Source organism: Garra rufa, chromosome 1 (assembly GCF_049309525.1).
Source record: "Garra rufa chromosome 1, GarRuf1.0, whole genome shotgun sequence".
NCBI lineage: Eukaryota > Metazoa > Chordata > Actinopteri > Cypriniformes > Cyprinidae > Garra > Garra rufa.
This window is the reverse complement of record NC_133361.1, coordinates 16,283,860-16,302,168: the sequence shown is the minus strand read 5'-3', so window position 1 is coordinate 16,302,168 and position 18,309 is coordinate 16,283,860. Positions and strand designations below refer to the sequence as shown.

The 18,309-nt window shown below is 35.7% G+C and overlaps 1 protein-coding gene across 1 annotated transcript in view; it reads left to right on the top strand.

The window, feature by feature from the left end:
- The window catches only part of LOC141290479 (myosin-9-like), a 56,713-nt gene that overhangs the window by 24,432 nt on the left and 13,972 nt on the right, over positions 1-18,309 (top strand). The window contains exons 2-11 of the mRNA XM_073822640.1: positions 1,644-1,975; positions 6,471-6,627; positions 12,376-12,403; positions 12,495-12,588; positions 13,233-13,253; positions 16,588-16,680; positions 16,767-16,830; positions 17,090-17,188; positions 17,310-17,453; positions 17,539-17,634. Coding sequence (XP_073678741.1) covers positions 1,649-1,975; positions 6,471-6,627; positions 12,376-12,403; positions 12,495-12,588; positions 13,233-13,253; positions 16,588-16,680; positions 16,767-16,830; positions 17,090-17,188; positions 17,310-17,453; positions 17,539-17,634 — 1,123 coding nt within the window. The 5' untranslated portion in view covers positions 1,644-1,648. The remainder of the gene's footprint in view (positions 1-1,643; positions 1,976-6,470; positions 6,628-12,375; positions 12,404-12,494; positions 12,589-13,232; positions 13,254-16,587; positions 16,681-16,766; positions 16,831-17,089; positions 17,189-17,309; positions 17,454-17,538; positions 17,635-18,309) is intronic.

Below are 18,309 nucleotides of genomic sequence, written 5' to 3'. Positions count from 1 at the left end.
TTGTTTGGACGTGCGATACAGACCCGGCATTCCTGGCGACTTGCATAAGAACAGCAAGAAAAGCAAAAAGCGCTCTGTCGTAGATCTGTTTCTTGTTTGTTAGCATCAGTTGAAGAGCCTTTTCAGCTGCTGGTTATTTTATACATACACCGCCACTCAAAAGTTTGGGATCTTTTTAAAAGAGACTTTTCTGCTCATCGAGGCTCCATTTATTTGTTTTAAAATACAGAAAAAAATGTAATATTGTGAAATACTATTGCTATTTAAAATAATGGTTCTCTGTTTTATAGTACTTTGAAATATAATTTATTCCTGAATTTTCAGCATCATTACTCCAGTCTTCAGTGTCACATGATCCTTCAGAAATCATTCTAATATGCTGATTTATTATCAATGTTGGAAACAGTTGTGCTGGTGAATTATTATTTATTTTTTTTTGCTGCCCAAAATGTTTGGGATCAGTAATTTTTAATGTTTTTAAGGCGAGACACTGCAGGTGAATAGGGTAAAAAAAAAAATAGTTATGACCTTACTTACCCAGTTGATTGATAACATTGATAAATGCAAACATTTTTTTGTATTACAAGTTTTCTACAATGTTAAGTTTTAATATGCAAATGAGATATTATTTATTGAAATATGCGCTAATTTGCATACATTACTAGTACAAAAATCCAAACACTGGATGAAGTAGGTTTTGAATTTATTTATTTATTTTTTTATTTATTTTTTACATATTAGAGTCAAATGTTTTTACAGAGGAGATTTTGGGCATCTCATTTTGTCACTCCATAATTCAGAAAAAAAAAAAAAAAAAAAAAAACTTAGAACAGGCAGAAAACTGTAATTTTTTTTTTTTTTTTTACCATTTTAATGGAAAAAAAAATGTAAAAAAAAAAATATAGTCAGGAATCAAAATGTAAAAATAATTTAGTTTAAAAATATGCACTGTAATTGAAATCTATTGACACAAATAGATAAAGTGCAATAAAAGAAACACTTAACAGTGTCTTTTGGGTTTTTTCTTTCCACTAGTCTGAAAAAAACAATTTATGAAAAACCAAAAAGCCCAAAATATCAAACTTCACGGGTGCATTAAAAAAAACAGCGTTTTTGCCTGCAGTTTCTCCCCTTAAAATAAAAATTGCAATATTTTGAATTGCAATAATATTTTATAATATTTTTTTCTGCATTTTTTTTAAATCAAATAAATGGAACTTTGAGCATAAGACCCTTTAAAAAAAAAAAAAAAACATTAAAAATGACTGATCCCAAACTTTTGAGTGGCAGTGTATATATTTATGTATTTATTTTTGCAATGGCCCACTCTAAGTTACATTAACAGATAATTGGAGGAATCAAATTCTCAGACATTATAAACACATTTTAGTCTAGAACAGCATGCAAAAAAAATAACAAGGACGTTTATTATTAAATAAACTGAAAGGCTTCTTCAGATGGATCGTGTAATCTTCCAATCTTGCCGTTTCTTGTTTATTCTGCTGGTCAGTGTTTGAAATAAACATTATTAAACATGCTTGTTATTAATGTCTGCACTTCTGTAAAGTTTGTGTCCATGAATGCTCCATAAACAATGGTTTCTCTGATCCGTAACGTCCTGCTCTCTCATCTCTCGTCTCTAGCAACCATGTCGGACGCCGACAAGTTCCTGTACGTGGACCGTAACATGGTCAACAACCCGCTGGCGCAGGCCGACTGGGCCACCAAGAAGCTGGTGTGGGTGCCGTCGGAGCGCCTGGGGTTCGAGCCCGGCTCCATAAAGGAGGAGCACGGCGATGAGGTGGTGGTGGAGCTGTCCGACTCGGGGAAGAAGGTGCGGGTCAACAAGGACGACATCCAGAAGATGAACCCGCCCAAGTTCAGCAAGGTGGAGGACATGGCCGAGCTCACCTGCCTGAACGAGGCGTCCGTGCTGCACAACCTGAAGGAGCGATACTACTCCGGCCTCATATACGTGAGTCTGAACACTTTAAGACCATGTGTGGAGTTTGAACCCTGTAGAGTCTGAGATATATCAGGCTTTTGTGGCTCACATAGTATGATGTGGTCAGAATATGAAGGAAATAACAAAACAAGCTGATCAAAAATAGACAAATGCTATTTCTATGACCAATATTGATGAAATTCTGATGCTTGCAATTAAAGGAGTAGTTCACTTCTAGAACTAAAATTTACAGATAATGTACTGTTTATGTCTTTCTTTCTTCAGTCGTAAGGAAATTGTTTTTTTGAGGAAAACATTTCAGGATTTCTCTCCATATAGTGGACTTCAATGGTGCCCCTAAGTTTGAACTTCTAAAATGCAGTTTAAATGCAGCTTTAAAGGGCTCTAAACGATTACAGCCGAGGAAGAAGGGTCTTATCTAGCGAAACGATCAGTTATTTACTAAAAACATTTACAATTTATATACTTTTTAATCTCAAATGCTAATCTTGTCTAGCTGTGTGAGTACTCTGTGTAGAGATGAAAAAGTATATCAATTGTAAATGTTTTTAGAAAATAACCAATCGTTTCGCTAGATAAGACCCTTCTTCCTCAGCTGGGATCATTTAGAGCACTTTAAAGCTGCACTAAAACTGCATTTTGGAAGTTCAAACTTGGGGCACCATCTAAGTCCACTATATGGAGAGAAATCCTGAAATATTTTCCTCAAAAAACATAATTTCTTTACAACCAAAGAAAGACATGAACATCTTGGATGACAAGTGCATTACCTGTACATTCTTGTTCTGGAATTGAGCTAATTCTTGATGTTCAGGTACAAGTCAATTCACTGATTTTTTTTTTGACTTAAAGGAGTAGTTCATTTTCAGAACAACAATTTCCAGATAATGTACTCACCCCCTTGTCATCCAAGATGTTTGTCTTTCTTTCTTCAGTCGTAAGGAAATTGTTTTTTGAGGAAAACATTTCAGGATTTCTCTCCATATAATGGACTTATATGATGCCCCCGAGTTTGAACTTCCAAAATGCAGCTTAAATGCAGCTTTAAAGGGCTCTAAACGATTACAGCCGAGGAAGAAGGGTCTTATCTAGCGAAACGATCAGTTATTTACTAAAAACATTTACAATTTATATACTTTTTAATCTCAAATGCTCATCTTGTCTAGCTCTGTGTGTACTCTGTTTAGAGATTAAAAAGCATATAAATTGTACATGTTTTTTGAAAATAACCAATCATTTCGCTAGATAAGGCCCTTCTTCCTCAACTGGGATCGTTTAGAGCCCTTTGAAGCTGCATTTAAACTGCATTTTAGAAGTTCAAACTTGGGGGCACCATAGAAGTCAACTACATGGAGAGGAATCCTGAAATGTTTTCCTCAAAAAACACTATTTCTTTTCAACCAAAGAAAGACATGAATATCTTGGATGATTCATGAGTGCATTACCTGTAAATGTTTGTTCTGGAAGTGAACTAATCCTTGAAGTTCAGGTACAAGTCAATTCACTGACTTTTTTCTTGAAGTTTTCTTAGTTAAGAACATGGGTTGGAGCTCTTCATTTTGAACTCTCAACGTGTTTTAGATAGAATAATTTAACTTGAAGGTTTGGAAAAAACTGAACATTTTGTACATTTTCATGTCTTTTTTTTTTTTAAACGTCGCAACAAATAGTGTATCTTGGACTTCATACCGTGATATTATCTCTAGAATATACTTATATAAAATGATCTCCAATAATACCTTCAATAATATGTCTTAGTAAGATGAGATTTAAATGATCCAAATATAATGCAATGCAATCCAATGATGATTGAGAGATGAACAAAGATGTTTTAGAGACTTGTGAAGATCATTCCTCCACTGAGGAACAGTGAAAGTTACGCTTCTGGAAACAAACTTTCCTTAAAAGATCCTGCTGATTAGATTTGAGAAACATTGCTTTTTCTAAAAAATGATTCAGGGATGATCAAGTAAAGCCAAGCTGCTTTAGTCCAGTAAGTGTTCATCTGGAAATATTACTACAGTTATTCTTACTTTAGAAAAATCAGTAAAGTTTTGACAGCAAAAAGACTTCAGCACAAGCTGAAGGTACACTATCGCTTCACGATGCCATAGAAGAACCTTTTTTGTCTAAATGGTTCCATAAAGAACCTTTAACATCTGAAGAACCTTTCTGTTTCACAAAAGGTTCTTTGTGGTGAAAGAAAGTTCTTCAGATTATAAAAAGGTAAGAAAGAGATGGTTCTTTAAAGAACCTTTGACTGAATGGTTCTTTGTGAAACCAAAAATGGTTCTTCTATGGCATCGCTGTGAACAACCTTTTATAGCACCTTTATTTTTAAGAGTGTAGACCTTTGTACAATTCGACTAAAAGACCTTTTACTTGCTAATAAAGTCCAAACATTCAAACAGACGATTGAAGAAATGGAGTAGGTTGTAAACAACAGGTTTAACAACAAAGTTTTGATCACGTTTAATCAATTAGACGCCTTTGTGCATCAAATATAGTACAGTAAGCTTCATAGGGTTAACTATGACCTGAAATCCCACAAGTCCACAGCCACATCAGTTTGATTGTTTTCTTATTCATTGTTTTTATGGGTCGAAGGTGTTGTTTTTGAGGAACAGTAAGAGATTTGACAGCCTTGAATGTAGATAGTAGGGTCTCGCTGACCTGCCTGTTGAAATTGTTTAGTGGCGTTACTTTAAACAGGAAGCCGTAGGAACAATGTGCTCCAGAGGGACAGGAAATGATGTGGTGGGGGGGTTTGAGTTGAAGAATGATGGCGAAGGAGACGAGGGGAGCAGAAATGTGTCTGAGAAAAGACATCTCTACTCTCTACTAGGTTCATCTAATCTGGTTAAGATAAGTCAGGGTTGGTTTATCCAGTCTAGGTTGCGCTTTTTTGATCTGAATCCTTTCAGATTGGTTCTAAATTTTGTTCTTGTGGTTTCATAACAAAAAAGTAACCATTGCAACCAGGGTTTGAAATTAACACCCGCCAAATGCGGGTAAAAATCAGCTGTGGCGGGTAAACTTCCCGAAAATCTCCCCAAGCCAAATCTGCGCAGGTTTAGTGCAAATACTGAACTCGTGAGACATCATGACATTATAAAGTATATTGCAAATAAAACAAACAAAACAGTCCTACAGAAATGCACGCATTCATGACTATGTGATGTTTTTACACTTTCTGATCAAGCTTTTTCAAGCCGACTTAGAGGAGTAGTTCACTTTCAGAACAACAATTTACAGATAATTTATTCACCCCCTTGTCATCCAAGATGTTTGTCTTTTTTTTCTTCAGTCGTCAAGAAATTATGTTTTTTGAGATAAACATATCTGGAAATTTCTCCATATAATGGACTTAAATGGTGCCCCGATTTTTGAATCTTCAAAATGCCATTTAAATGCAGTTTAAATGCAGCTTCAAATGGCTGTAAATGATCCCAGCCGACGAAGAAGGGTCTTGTCTACCGAAACGTTCGGCCATTTTCTTGGAAAAATATATTTTTATATACCTTTTAAGCACTGAAACTCGTCCAGCACTAGGGCTTGTGTGCAAGTTCCCGACTCTACGTACTCATGTCGAAAGGTCACACGTGACGTATGTGAATCTACAGACCCAGTGTTTACAAAGCAAACTTGAGAAGAGAGAAGTTCAACCCGAACAAACACTCTTTAGCAACAAGGTACAAGATAAAGTACAATGATGTCCGACGACTTTGAAGCTGGAGGAGCACATGAGATGGAGTTTTTCACCGTTTCCTACCTTTTTGAGCCTGAATACTGAACTCTGTCAGAGAGAGAAAACTGCGGCGGCGGCGACACAAGCCTCGGGCAGACCGCGTTCAAACGAGACGAGATGGTGGCGCAAGTGTGGAAAATGCCAGCCATTTCCAGCGGAGCAGGAATCTCAGTGCTGTCACGACTGGACCACATCTGTTCCACTGTTACAAACAATCGGCGAGTCAGGTGATGGGACTGCTTCGTAGAGACGTGAACGCGCACTGCAAGCCCTAGTGCTGGATGAGTTTCAGTGCTTAAAAGGTATGTAAAAATATATTTTTCTAAAAAAATGACCAAACGTTTCAGTAGACAAGACCCTTCTTCGTCGGCTGGGATCGTTTACAGCCATTTGAAGCCGCATTTAAACGGCATTTTGAAGATTCAACAATCGGGGCACCATTTAAGTCCATTATATGGAGAAATTTCCAGATATGTTTATCTCAAAAAACATAATTTCTTGACGACTGAAGAAAAAAAGACATAAATATCTTGGAAGACAAGGGGGTGAGTAAATTACATGTAAATTGTTGTTCTGAAAGTGAACTACTACTTTAAAGTTTGTCTTGACAAACTTTTCTAGTTTTAAATTGTAAAAATATTTGACTGTATTTTTGATCAAATAAATGCAGCCTTGAAGAGCAGAAGAGACCTTTTTCAAAGTCCCAAATGAAGTGTTTGTGGTCTGGTTGTGACTGACTGTCTCTGTTGTCCACAGACGTATTCGGGTCTGTTCTGTGTGGTCATCAACCCCTACAAGAACCTGCCCATCTACTCAGAGGAGATCGTAGACATGTACAAGGGCAAGAAACGACACGAGATGCCTCCACACATCTACGCTATCACAGACACGGCCTACAGGAGCATGATGCAGGGTAAACACACTTTACTCTCTTTGTCCTCTCTCTGATGGCATAAAACTCAAACCGATCCTCGCAAAGATAGCTGTACAAGCACAAACACGCACATTCACACTCGTCCCACAGGATGCACAGTCTGAATGACAGGAAGAGGAATCGGCTGAAATGCAACTGAAAGAATTCCAGCAGTTACACAATAGAGTCATTTCATTAGTCCAACACAGACAAAACATAAATGATTACGTCATTAATTTAGACTAATTATGTGTACGTATGTCCTGAAATCTAAATAGATTTGATCAGCTTTTCTCTGCTGTCAGAACAATAAACAACTATGAAAACAGGATGATCATTGCAACTTTTTTTTCATCTTGGGATTCTGACTTTTTTCTACTCCCGGTTTCACAGACATGGACTTAAGCCTAGTCCTAGACTAAAATGTAAGTCTGAAATAAAATTGCACTTTTAAGATGGATCTTAAAATCTATCAGTGCCTTTGTTTTGTCTTAAGATGCACACCAGTAATGTTTTTTAAGCATGTTTGTAAAAATTACTTAAATGTCCTAATTGAAACCGGGCCATACAATTGCAGTTGCGACTTATAGTCAGAATCACGTGATATAAACTCACTTTTTTTCCCCCTCGCAACTCTGACTTTTTTCTCAGAATTGTGAGATAAAAACTTAAAACGGTGAGTTTTAAAGTCAGAGTCTCGAAATTCTGACTTTGTAACTCACAATTGAGAGTTTATATCTCACAATTCTGAGAAAAAAAGTAACAAAAGTGTCACTTTATAACACAACTGCGATCTGACTTAGTGTGCTTTATCTTTTCAGACTGATCCGACTTATAGTTTTCATAAAATTGAAGATTAAAAATCATAAGAATCCCATAGACGTACATTGACAGAATGTTCAAATGAGCCAACAGTTTTCAAACTCCAACTGTCAAAATTCAAATTTAAACTGTCAGAATCCATTGAGATTAAATCAAGCTTCCCTTCTATCATCTATTTCTAATCCATTCAAACTTCCATTCTAATATTTCTAACTATCTAGTCAAGCCTAGCAACTAGAATCATGCTAGTAACTTGCTAATCATGCTAGTAACAAATTAATCATGCTAACAACATGCTAGTAGCTTTCTAACCATGCTAGAAACATGCCAGTAACTTGTTAATCATGTTATAAAACATGCTGGAAACATGCTAGCAACTTGCTAATCATGTTAGAAACATGTTAGAAACTTGCTAGTCATGTTAGAAACATGCTAGCAACTTGTTAATCATGCTAGAAACAGGTTAGCAACTTGATAATCATGCTAGAAACATGCTAGCAACTAGTTAATCAGGCAAGAAACATGTTAGAAACATGCTAGCAACTTGCTAGTCAGCATAGAAACAGACTAGCATCTTGTTAATCATGTTAGAAACATGCTGGAAACATGCTAGCAACTTGCAATCATGATATAACATGTTAGAAACATGCTAGCAACTTGTTAATCATGCTAGAAACAGGTTAGCAACTTGATAATAATGCTAGAAACATGCTAGAAACTAGTTAATCAGGCAAGAAACATGTTAGAAACATGCTAGCAACTTGCTAATCAGCATAGAAACAGACTAGCATCTTGTTAATCATGTTAGAAACATGCTAGCAACTTGCAATCACGATATAACATGTTAGAAACGTGTTAGCAACTTGATGATAATGTTAGAAACGCGTTAGCAACTTGTTAATCATGTTAGAAACATGTTAGCAGCCTGTTAATCATGCTATAAACAGGTTAGCAATTTGCTAGTCAGCATAGAAACATACTAGCATCTTATTAATCATGTTAGAAACATGCTAGAAACTTGCTAATTAAGTTAGAAACATCCTAGCAACTTGTTAGTCAGGTTAGAAACATGCTAGCCTCTTGCTAATCATGTTAGAAATATGCTGGAAACATACTAGCAACGTTTTAATCATGTTGGAAACATGCTAGCAACCAACTAATCATGATATAAACATGCTAGAAACAGACTTGCAACTTGTTAATAATGCGTTACCAACTTGCTAATGTTACAAACATGTTAATGGCATGCTAATAACTTGTTAATCATGCTAAAAAATGTTAGCAACTTGCTAATGACATGCTAATAATGCAAGTAACATGTTAATTATGCTAGAAACATGCTAGCAACTTGTTAGAAACTTGTTAATGACATGTTAGTAACTTGCTAAGCATGTTAGAAACATTTTAATCATGCTAGAAACATGTTAATCATCTAATCTATCTATATAACGTTACAGTGCCTTGTTTACAGTTTACAGCTGTTCAAGCTAGGCTTTCTCAAGCCAACCTAAAGTTTGTCTTGACAAACTTGATCTAGTTGCAAGTTTGTCATGCAATTCTGAGAAAAACAGTCAAAATTGTGAGTTTATATAAATATAACTAATTCATATTTAGTTTTGTGACCACAAACTATTAAAAATAATTGTCAGATTTGTTGAGTCAAAAAGTATTTACATTAAAAATCCACATGCCAAATCAAAACATAAAAAAATGAGTTTGTAGTGTGGGTTTAACTATATTCATGCCAATAAGTCTTGAGTAAAAATCTTGATTTGATTGTGAAAGTTGCACAACCTCGCACACAATAAAGGTCCATAAGCATGTTTTTTTTCTCGTTGAGCGTTTGTCCCGTGGCGCCGTCCGCAGCTGATTTGTGTTCAGCGAGACCTCATTTGCTGGCGGCCCCCCGTCAGGCTTTAATACGCCTCTCAAATCCTCCGCAGGCCTCCTGCAGCGAGACTCTGACCCCATTCCTGCGCCGCGCTTCAGCCGCTGCTCATTACAGTCTGACAGGAGCCCATGCTCACACATGATCAGAGCGTTTTTTCCTGTAGCAGGGTTTAATCGTCCTTGGAGGGTTGTTTTGGGGACGTTTTCCAAGAAATTTATCTTTATTATTGTTCACATTTAGGGTTGGTGACGTGAAACACTAGTAATAAAGTTGAGCAGTCTCCTCCGCTCTGCAAGACTGCGTTTATTTGCTTAAAATGCAGTAAAAATTGTGAAATATTATTACAAATTTAATAACCATTTTCTATGTGAATATATGTTAAAATGTAATTTATTCCTGTGATGCAAAGCTGAATTTTCAGCAACATTACTCTACCTTCAGAAATGTCAAAATCTGCTCATTTATTATAATGGTCTGCCATTTGGCAAATGTAACAGCTAATTAGTATACGGACCGTTATCGTACTGCAGTTTTCTGGAAAGGCGACTCCCTCTCCAGTCACAGGAAGCAAGATATTGACTTCCTGTTTTGTGGTTGGAGCTCTTCCTGCTTCAGAAGCTCAGAAGGGTTTGTTGAGAGCGAATGGGTGGTGCGTTTTTCCGCTTTGAGGCATTTATAGCTGCTCGGTTGGTAAAACCAACTAATGATTAGCAAACGCTTTAAAGATGGTCAAGTTAACAGAATCAATCAAGCTCGAGTTTGTTTGGGTTCTCAAACGCTCTTGTCGTGCTTGAGTCAACAGTTTAAGTTCAAGAAGAAATGTTTGTTTTTAAATTCGTCAATGTATTGTAATCTGCTTCTAAAACTACTTCTACAGTATTTGATTGATAGTAAATAATTTCACAGACAAGTTGTCAAAAAAACTATCTATCTATATCTATATATATCTATCTATATCTATATCTATATATATATAACACTTAATAAAAAATATAAATTACAAAAATAAATTTTGTTCACTCCAAATAATTACACTCATGTGAAAATACATAAGATACATCCTGATTTTCCAATAAATAGAATAAAAAATAAATTAAATTACGTAAAACCTTAAATATATAAAATATATAAATATGTAAAATAAAATTTATCTTACCAAAAAAGTCACTCAAAATAATGAAATAAAACCAAACAAAATAAAATAAAAATATATAAATATAAAATTAATTATATATAATTATATAAATATAATTTCCCTCTAAAAAATAAAAATATTTAACATTAAAATCAATGTAAAACATTAAATATATAAATATGTACATTAATATATACAAATGTTTTCCTACTAAATAATCTCACTGAAAATACATAAAATACATCATCCTTTCTGAATAAAAAACAATAATAAAATAAATAATACAAAATAAAAATGAATAAAAACTATATAAATAAATTCTAAAAAATATGTAAAAATAATTCTTCATAGAAAAATTAGGTGTATATATATATATATATATATATATATATATATATATATATATATATATTAGGGGTGGGCATAGATTAATTTTTTTAATCTAGATTAATCTAGATTAAATCTTGGAATTAATCTAGATTAATCTAGATTAAAATGGCTAATTTGAATTCTGATGAAGGCATTCAGAATATGTGTGCTACCCAAATAATGACTAAAAGTAAGTCTTTGAGAATGGATCATAAAGCTCATAAAGCTGTTCTATGATAATTTGTTGATGAAAATAAATTATGTTCAATTAGATGTACTTGTGTTTACTAACTAACTAACAATGAAATTATTTTTTCTCCCTATTAGATTGTGTTTTTTTAACGTCAACACCTACCCAGCCCATTACATGTTACACCGTACTTTTATTTTGACAGGTTGCCATGAAGTTTTTGTGTCATACAGTATGATATGATGCTAGTTTTCTCAAATGAAACGGTAAAAGTGACACTCACAGCAGTTTGGGAGATTGAGTTTATCTGTTCATGTGAGATGAAAATGCCAAAAATTACCGGGAGCGTCACGTGTGTTTCAGTATGCGTGTAGTAAAAGCTCGTTTCGGCCATTCATATATACAGCTAGGCAAACGGAACATATCGGATTCATATTAAAACGGTCTTTTTGCATTTCAGTTTTCACATACACTAGTCCATATCGCGATTTGAATTAAGTGACAGACCAACATTTGATTTATGAATCCAAAAAACGACGAATTTACGTGGCATTTCGCTATAGTAGATTCGGTTTTTATGAATGGAGGACGACGCGATCCCGTCTGTGTTTTGGCGGAGGAGACCATATTCTATAGTCTTCGGTATACATCCGCGTTAAACTATCAAGGTGAAAGTCATCATAGCTTGCGTAGTTTAGACCCAGCTCCCAACCCAAATTTGAGAATAGATTAACGGCGATATTTTTTTTATCGCACGATAAGAGTTTCACGTTAACGCAGCACGTTAACGCCGATAACGGCCCACCACTAATATATATATATATATAGAATCACACTCAAAATACATAAATCCTGATTTTCAAATAAAATAAAAAAGTAAAAATATAATCTATAAATACATAATTTAAAATATATAAATATTGTCTTACCAAATAATGTTACTCAAAATACATAAAATATGTAATCCTTTCTAAATGAAAAACAATCATGACATAAATAAATAACACAAAATGAAAAATAAATAAAATTAAACTATATAAATAATAAATATATATAACAAATAACCACACTCAAAATACATACGTCCTGATTTGCAAATAAAAAAAGTATAATAAAATAAAATTATTCAACAATAACATCAAAGTAAAACATTAAATATATAAATAGATATTTTATATATCTAAATCTCTACATATCTACATTTATATACAAAAAAAAATTCCTGCCAAACAAATTATTTCCAACTCACTCAAAAACCCAAAAATCAAGATTGAAATCAATATATATGATATTTTATTTCCACTGTATTATTAATTTTCGTATTTCTGTCTCTTCCCACAGACCGTGAGGACCAATCGATTCTCTGCACGTGAGTCACATGATCCTGCATGTTTGCGTTATATGTTTTGATCTTTAACGATGTGTTGATTTCTCAAATCTGTGTGTTTGCGTGTGTCCAGGGGCGAATCTGGAGCCGGAAAGACAGAAAACACCAAGAAGGTCATTCAGTATCTGGCCCACGTGGCCTCATCCCACAAAACCAAGAAAGACCAGGTTAGTCCTTCATGAGACCGTTCGGTCTTTTGGTTTCAGAGATGTTGTTCATGTAAATCAGCGGTGGACTCATTTAGCATTTAGCCAGTTGTCTTGCGTTCTCCACCCTGCTTTCATCTGGTTTCACATGGTCTTATCAGATCAGGCCGAGCCGGAGGAATGCGGGTTGTTTTTGGGGGCTGGGAGGAACTTTAACGCAGTTCACAAACATCGTAATCCATTAGAGAAGCTGTAAGTCCTGCAGCAGGCCTGGATATGGTTCACAAACAGCCCAGTCCAGTTTAATCCACCCTAGACATTTCAAGCATGCCAGACATTCATTTTATTGTTTCAAGCCAAATTTGCTACCAAATTTTGATTTGTAGTTATAACTCTTATGAATAAAAGCTAAATATTTGCTTCATCTTTTCTTAAAATAACTTTAATATCTGGCTTGAATGGTTGAGGTTGACTAGTGCAGGTTTATTAAAAGTTTGTCCCTAATTCATGGAAACATTGTACAAACCTGTAAGTGTTTTGTGAAAATAAATGATGTGATTCTGTGGGATCCGGTCCAAATCCGTCCCTGATGTTTCTGTCGATCGCTGGATCTGGCCTTTGGATGTAAGTTGATGGTTTGAGTATTTTTCTCTTTATACCAACAGAGCAGCTCGGTCCTGTCACATGTGAGTTACATCTCCATCTCTCCCATCTGTCTCTCTCCGTCTCATTCACGTCTCACCGTTTTCGCTCCGCTGCTGGGTGACCAACCGAAGCCGAACGCACAGCCATTCAGACACATGACACCGAGAACCAGATCGCTCTCTCAAAGACCGGCTCGTATTTCACCCCAAAAATCAATAGTTTGTATGCATAAAGAAAAGGAGATTATTTTGAAAACCCAGCTATAAATGTGTTTGATTTTTGTGAAAGTATTGTCAAAGTGCATAAACAAATGGTTGAGTGGTTCCGTTTTAAAGCAGTTAGCATTGGGGTTAAATATGATCCTGATCTTTACTGTTTTTCTGAAGTTTGCCAAGATAAATTGTGCAAATTGAGATTTATGTGATCATTAGGGCTGGATGTTGAGAAATGTGACGATTTGATTCAGAAGTTTACAGGCAATCAGGTACAGTATAAGTGTTTAGTTTTTTTTTAAACAAGAAATAGTTCAACTAATGCTGGAAACTATACAATAAACCCAGGATCGTGCTTTCTACATTAAAGTGATTTGTAAACAAAGACAAAAACATTTTAATGTTTTATAAATATGTATTATAATAACTTTTAAATGATATAATTATGTTTGTACTCCGATTTATCATTTAAATATAAACATTTAAACAGTACGTACATGTCATAACTTTCCGTGAGGGATTTATTCAAACATACTAAATATTGAACAGGTTAAGGACAATATTTTGTAAGTTTCCTACCATAAATATATCAAAACTTCATTTTTGATTAGTAATATGCATTGCAGAGAACTTCATTTGGACAACTTTAACAGTTTTCTCACTATTTTGATTTGTTTGCACCCTCAGATTCCAGGGGCCAGATTCATGAAACATTCTTAAGAAGAAATTTATTCTTAACTGCCATTTTCTTCTTATTTTTTAAAATAAGGAAAAAAAAAAGAATATTTTGTATTCCCCAAAAATCTTTTTACTTAAGATTGTTCTTAAGACAAAAATTAAGAAAATTCAAATTCTTGAAAAGAATCTTCTTAAAAACAATCGTAAATAACTTCTTAAAGTTAGGATAGCCCGAGACTTGTCTTAAATCCCAAATAGTAAGAATTATTTAATGAATTTATTGCATTATTTCAAATTGATTGTTCTATTTAAGCAATGCAACACTGCTAGCTACATATAATACAGTATTCACTCAGATAAAGATGTATTATGTTCTTCTTAAGATGTTCTTAAGAGCATATTTGAGAAGAATTTTTTCAAGAATTGCAATTAAGAACATTCTTACGAACTTCTTAGAATTTATCTTAAGACATTTCTTAATTTATTTCTTAAGATGTTGTTCGTGAATCCGGCCCCAGATTCTCACATTTTCTATCCTAACAAACCATACATCACTGGAAAGCTTATTTATTCAGCCTTTGGACGTATGTATGACAGGTTTTGTGGTCCAGGGTCACATATAAGCCATATATTTCACAAAATCCTCCTTTAGTCTAGCAAACTATCGCGTTTATGGACATTGAATGTCAGACTCATTCCTGAGGTAAATTATGACATGGCATATTGTCCACAAGCGGTTTTATTTACGCCTTTTGCGGTCGACTGGTCGATTAAACGAGACCTGATTCATTTCAGTAAGTTGTAATGTATGTCTACATACCTTCTGATGTTCATTCATATTCGTTTCGTTTAGTAACCGGCAGAAGAGGAATAGATGATCGGTTTGCGCGCGCGCGCCCTCCTCTCCGCGCTGCTGCGAAGTTTGAACTGAGGCAGTTACGGCTGACCGTCAAGTCACATTAAAGAGCGGCAAAACGGCATTTATTGTTTGAATTTCGTAATTCGTAACTGTCAGAATTCGAAAGCTGAGACCATGTTTTAAATCAAAAGTAGTAATGTACCACGTTTATTGCGATTTATTAGATGGGAGGAGTTATTTGTAACGCGTTTCATTGAGTTTTGTTCACGCAATAAACTGAAACAGCACAGATAGACTTGGACTTTTACATTTCAAATATTTTCAACTCAGCCCTAGTGATCATATTAACGCGATGTCCGGCTCTCAGTCTCATGTGTCTGAATACCATGGTGAATCTGTCTGTACTGTGTTTCTGCGCTCATGGGTTTTGGGTGGATCTGTGGTGTTTGAATTAAATGTATACGTGTGTGTGTGTGTGTGTGTGTGTGTGTGTGTGTGTGTGTGTGTGTGTGCATTTTTGCTTTTGGTTCACTCACCTAAAGAATTCATCTCAAGTCTCCCGCGGCGGGAACGATGACGTCAGCGAACACGATGCTCACGCTGCTGGAATGTTCTGGCGCGTTTAACGAGCCTCGCTTTACAAGAGAGCATGTGAAATGGTTTACAGAGGAGCTGCGGGGAACTACACACGATTACATGATTTGAACAAGATGATGTTTGTTCCTCTGTCAGATGAGGGAATAGTTCTGCTTGTTTTAACTTAAAGGAACAGTCAGTAGGAGTTTAACGCTTGTGTAATGACTTGACATGTGGGATATATTTTCTAAATTGTGGAAATACTTTTGTAGGCGGAGGATGTTCTAGTGTTCTAGTCAATACTGTGGGTGGACTTTAATGTAAATGAAAGATCAAACTCCGCCCACTAGAAGTCATCCACCTAGACAAGTAGTTCTGGCTCAAATGAACAATTTACATACTTGTAATTAACATTAGAATATTTAGACTTTTAAACTCTAAAATGAATATGAACTTAACATTTTTTGCTTGTAAATCATATTGTAAGTGTTTATGCACACTATTCCTATTCATTTGTGCACACTTGAGCCACAAGTCATTTTGAGTGGCAGTGTTATTAAAAATGCCTTTATAGTTTATTCACTTCTGAGTATTTGATTTTAGTTATTTTAGTTTAAAAAAAAATTATATTTCAAACAACGGAGGTGTTTTTAATGGTTATGGTTTTAGTTTTAGTTGACGATAATAATAACCCTGGCTCCAGATGCTACATAGATCTGAAGTTGTTTAATCCAGAATAATCGTTTAATGTGAATGAATGTTTGTTTGTGTGTCAAAGATGGGTGTCAAACAAAATGAAAGAGTCGTTTGGTCATTGGTTTGATGTTTTCAGAGGTGACGGGTCGCTCACTTTGGTGGTGTTTCGGGACTCAAGAACAGGACGTGCTTATCTTTGTGTGTGTTTGTTTCAGCTTATTTGCTCTCTTGTTTGCAAAAAGCTTGTGATGTTGTGTTTAAGAGCTTTGCTTTTGACAGCCAGACGTGATCAGCTCTTCACAGTGATTCGTTTGAACTGAACTCAGTCGTGGGTTGGTGTGTTTTTGAGCGCAGGGCGAGCTGGAGAAGCAGCTGCTGCAGGCCAATCCCATCCTCGAAGCCTTTGGCAACGCCAAGACGGTCAAGAACGACAACTCTTCTCGATTTGTAAGACTTCCCATTTTGGCAGACTTTTTACCCATTAGTCTGGCTGTAAATATGTGTTACTTATCTTTCAAAATTTCTGTGTTTAGGGCAAATTCATCAGAATCAACTTTGATGTTAACGGCTACATCGTCGGAGCCAACATTGAAACCTGTATCTTTATGAGCTACTTAATATGGCTTAATATAAATGTGAAAATGGAACTTTTTCGATTAAAATTGTTAAATATGGATCATTATGCTAATTATCGTTTCTATGCATACACCGAACATAGAGCCTCTGCTAAATGCATAAATGTGAAGCAGGAATAATTAATGAGGCACAATTTGAGACTTCATTTAAGGCTGTTAAAAGCCTTAATGTGAATATTCGTACATCTGTCCTATTGTGTGTCCTTGACTCTGACCGTCAGACCTGTTGGAAAAGTCCCGTGCAATCCGTCAAGCAAAAGAAGAAAGAACCTTCCACATGTTCTACTACATGCTGACTGGTGCAGGAGACAAACTGCGCTGTGAGTGTCCTTCAGTGCTTTCGTACATGATTTGATGCTTCTATATTACTGAAATAGTAGGGTGAGGCTTGTATGTTTATGAATGAATGCAAATTAATCAATTGGTTTCTTCATTCATCAGCTGAACTCTGTCTGGAGGGCTACAATAAGTACCGGTTCCTGTCCAACGGAAACGTGACGATCCCGGGACAGCAGGACAGAGACATGTACATGGAGACCATGGAGGCCATGAGGATCATGGGCTTCGCTGAGGAAGAACACGTCGGTGAGTAAATACACTGCCATTTTCAAACGTGACAATATTATCTGCAGCATGGTTGAGGTTTTTAATTGTGTGTCGCCCCCTGCAGGTCTGTTGAGGGTAATGTCATCTGTGCTACAGCTGGGGAATATGTCCTTCAAGAAAGAGCGTCACTCGGACCAGGCCTCCATGCCTGATGACACAGGTAAAAACATCTTTATGACTTCACTAACACTTGTGCTGGTAATCTGTAGCTGTATTATCACCATAAAGTTAGCAGACTTGGTTTCTAACAAGTCAAAGCCGGTCATTAGCTGATGGAAATGTGTTAATGTGGTCATTTGCTGGTCTAAACTTGTTGAAAATTGTTGTTAGCTGGTCTTAACTGGTCAAAAATGGACATTAGCTGTTCCAAGCTGGATAAAATGGTCATTAGCCTGTCCAAACTGCTCAAAATGAGTCATTGGCTGTTCCAAACCGGTTAAAAATGGTCATTAGCTGCTACAAGCTGGTCAAAAATAATCGTTTGCTGGTTCAGCTGCCCAAAATGGTCATTAGCTGGTCCAAGCTGGCCAAAAATATTATTAACTGCCCCAAATTGGTTGAAATTGTAATTTGCTGGTCCACATTAACTGGTCAAGAATATTCATTAGCTGGTGCAATTGGTCAAAAATGGCTATTAGTTGGTCCAAGCTGTTTGATAATGGTCATTGGCTGCTCAGAAATGTTTGTTAGCTGGTCTGAGCTGGACAAAATGGTCTTTAGTTGGTCCAAGCTGGCCAAAAATGGCTATAGGCTTCCCCAATCTGGTTGAAATGGTCATTTGCTGGTCCAATCTCATTGAAAATCAAGAATAGTCATTAGCTTGTCAAAAATGGTT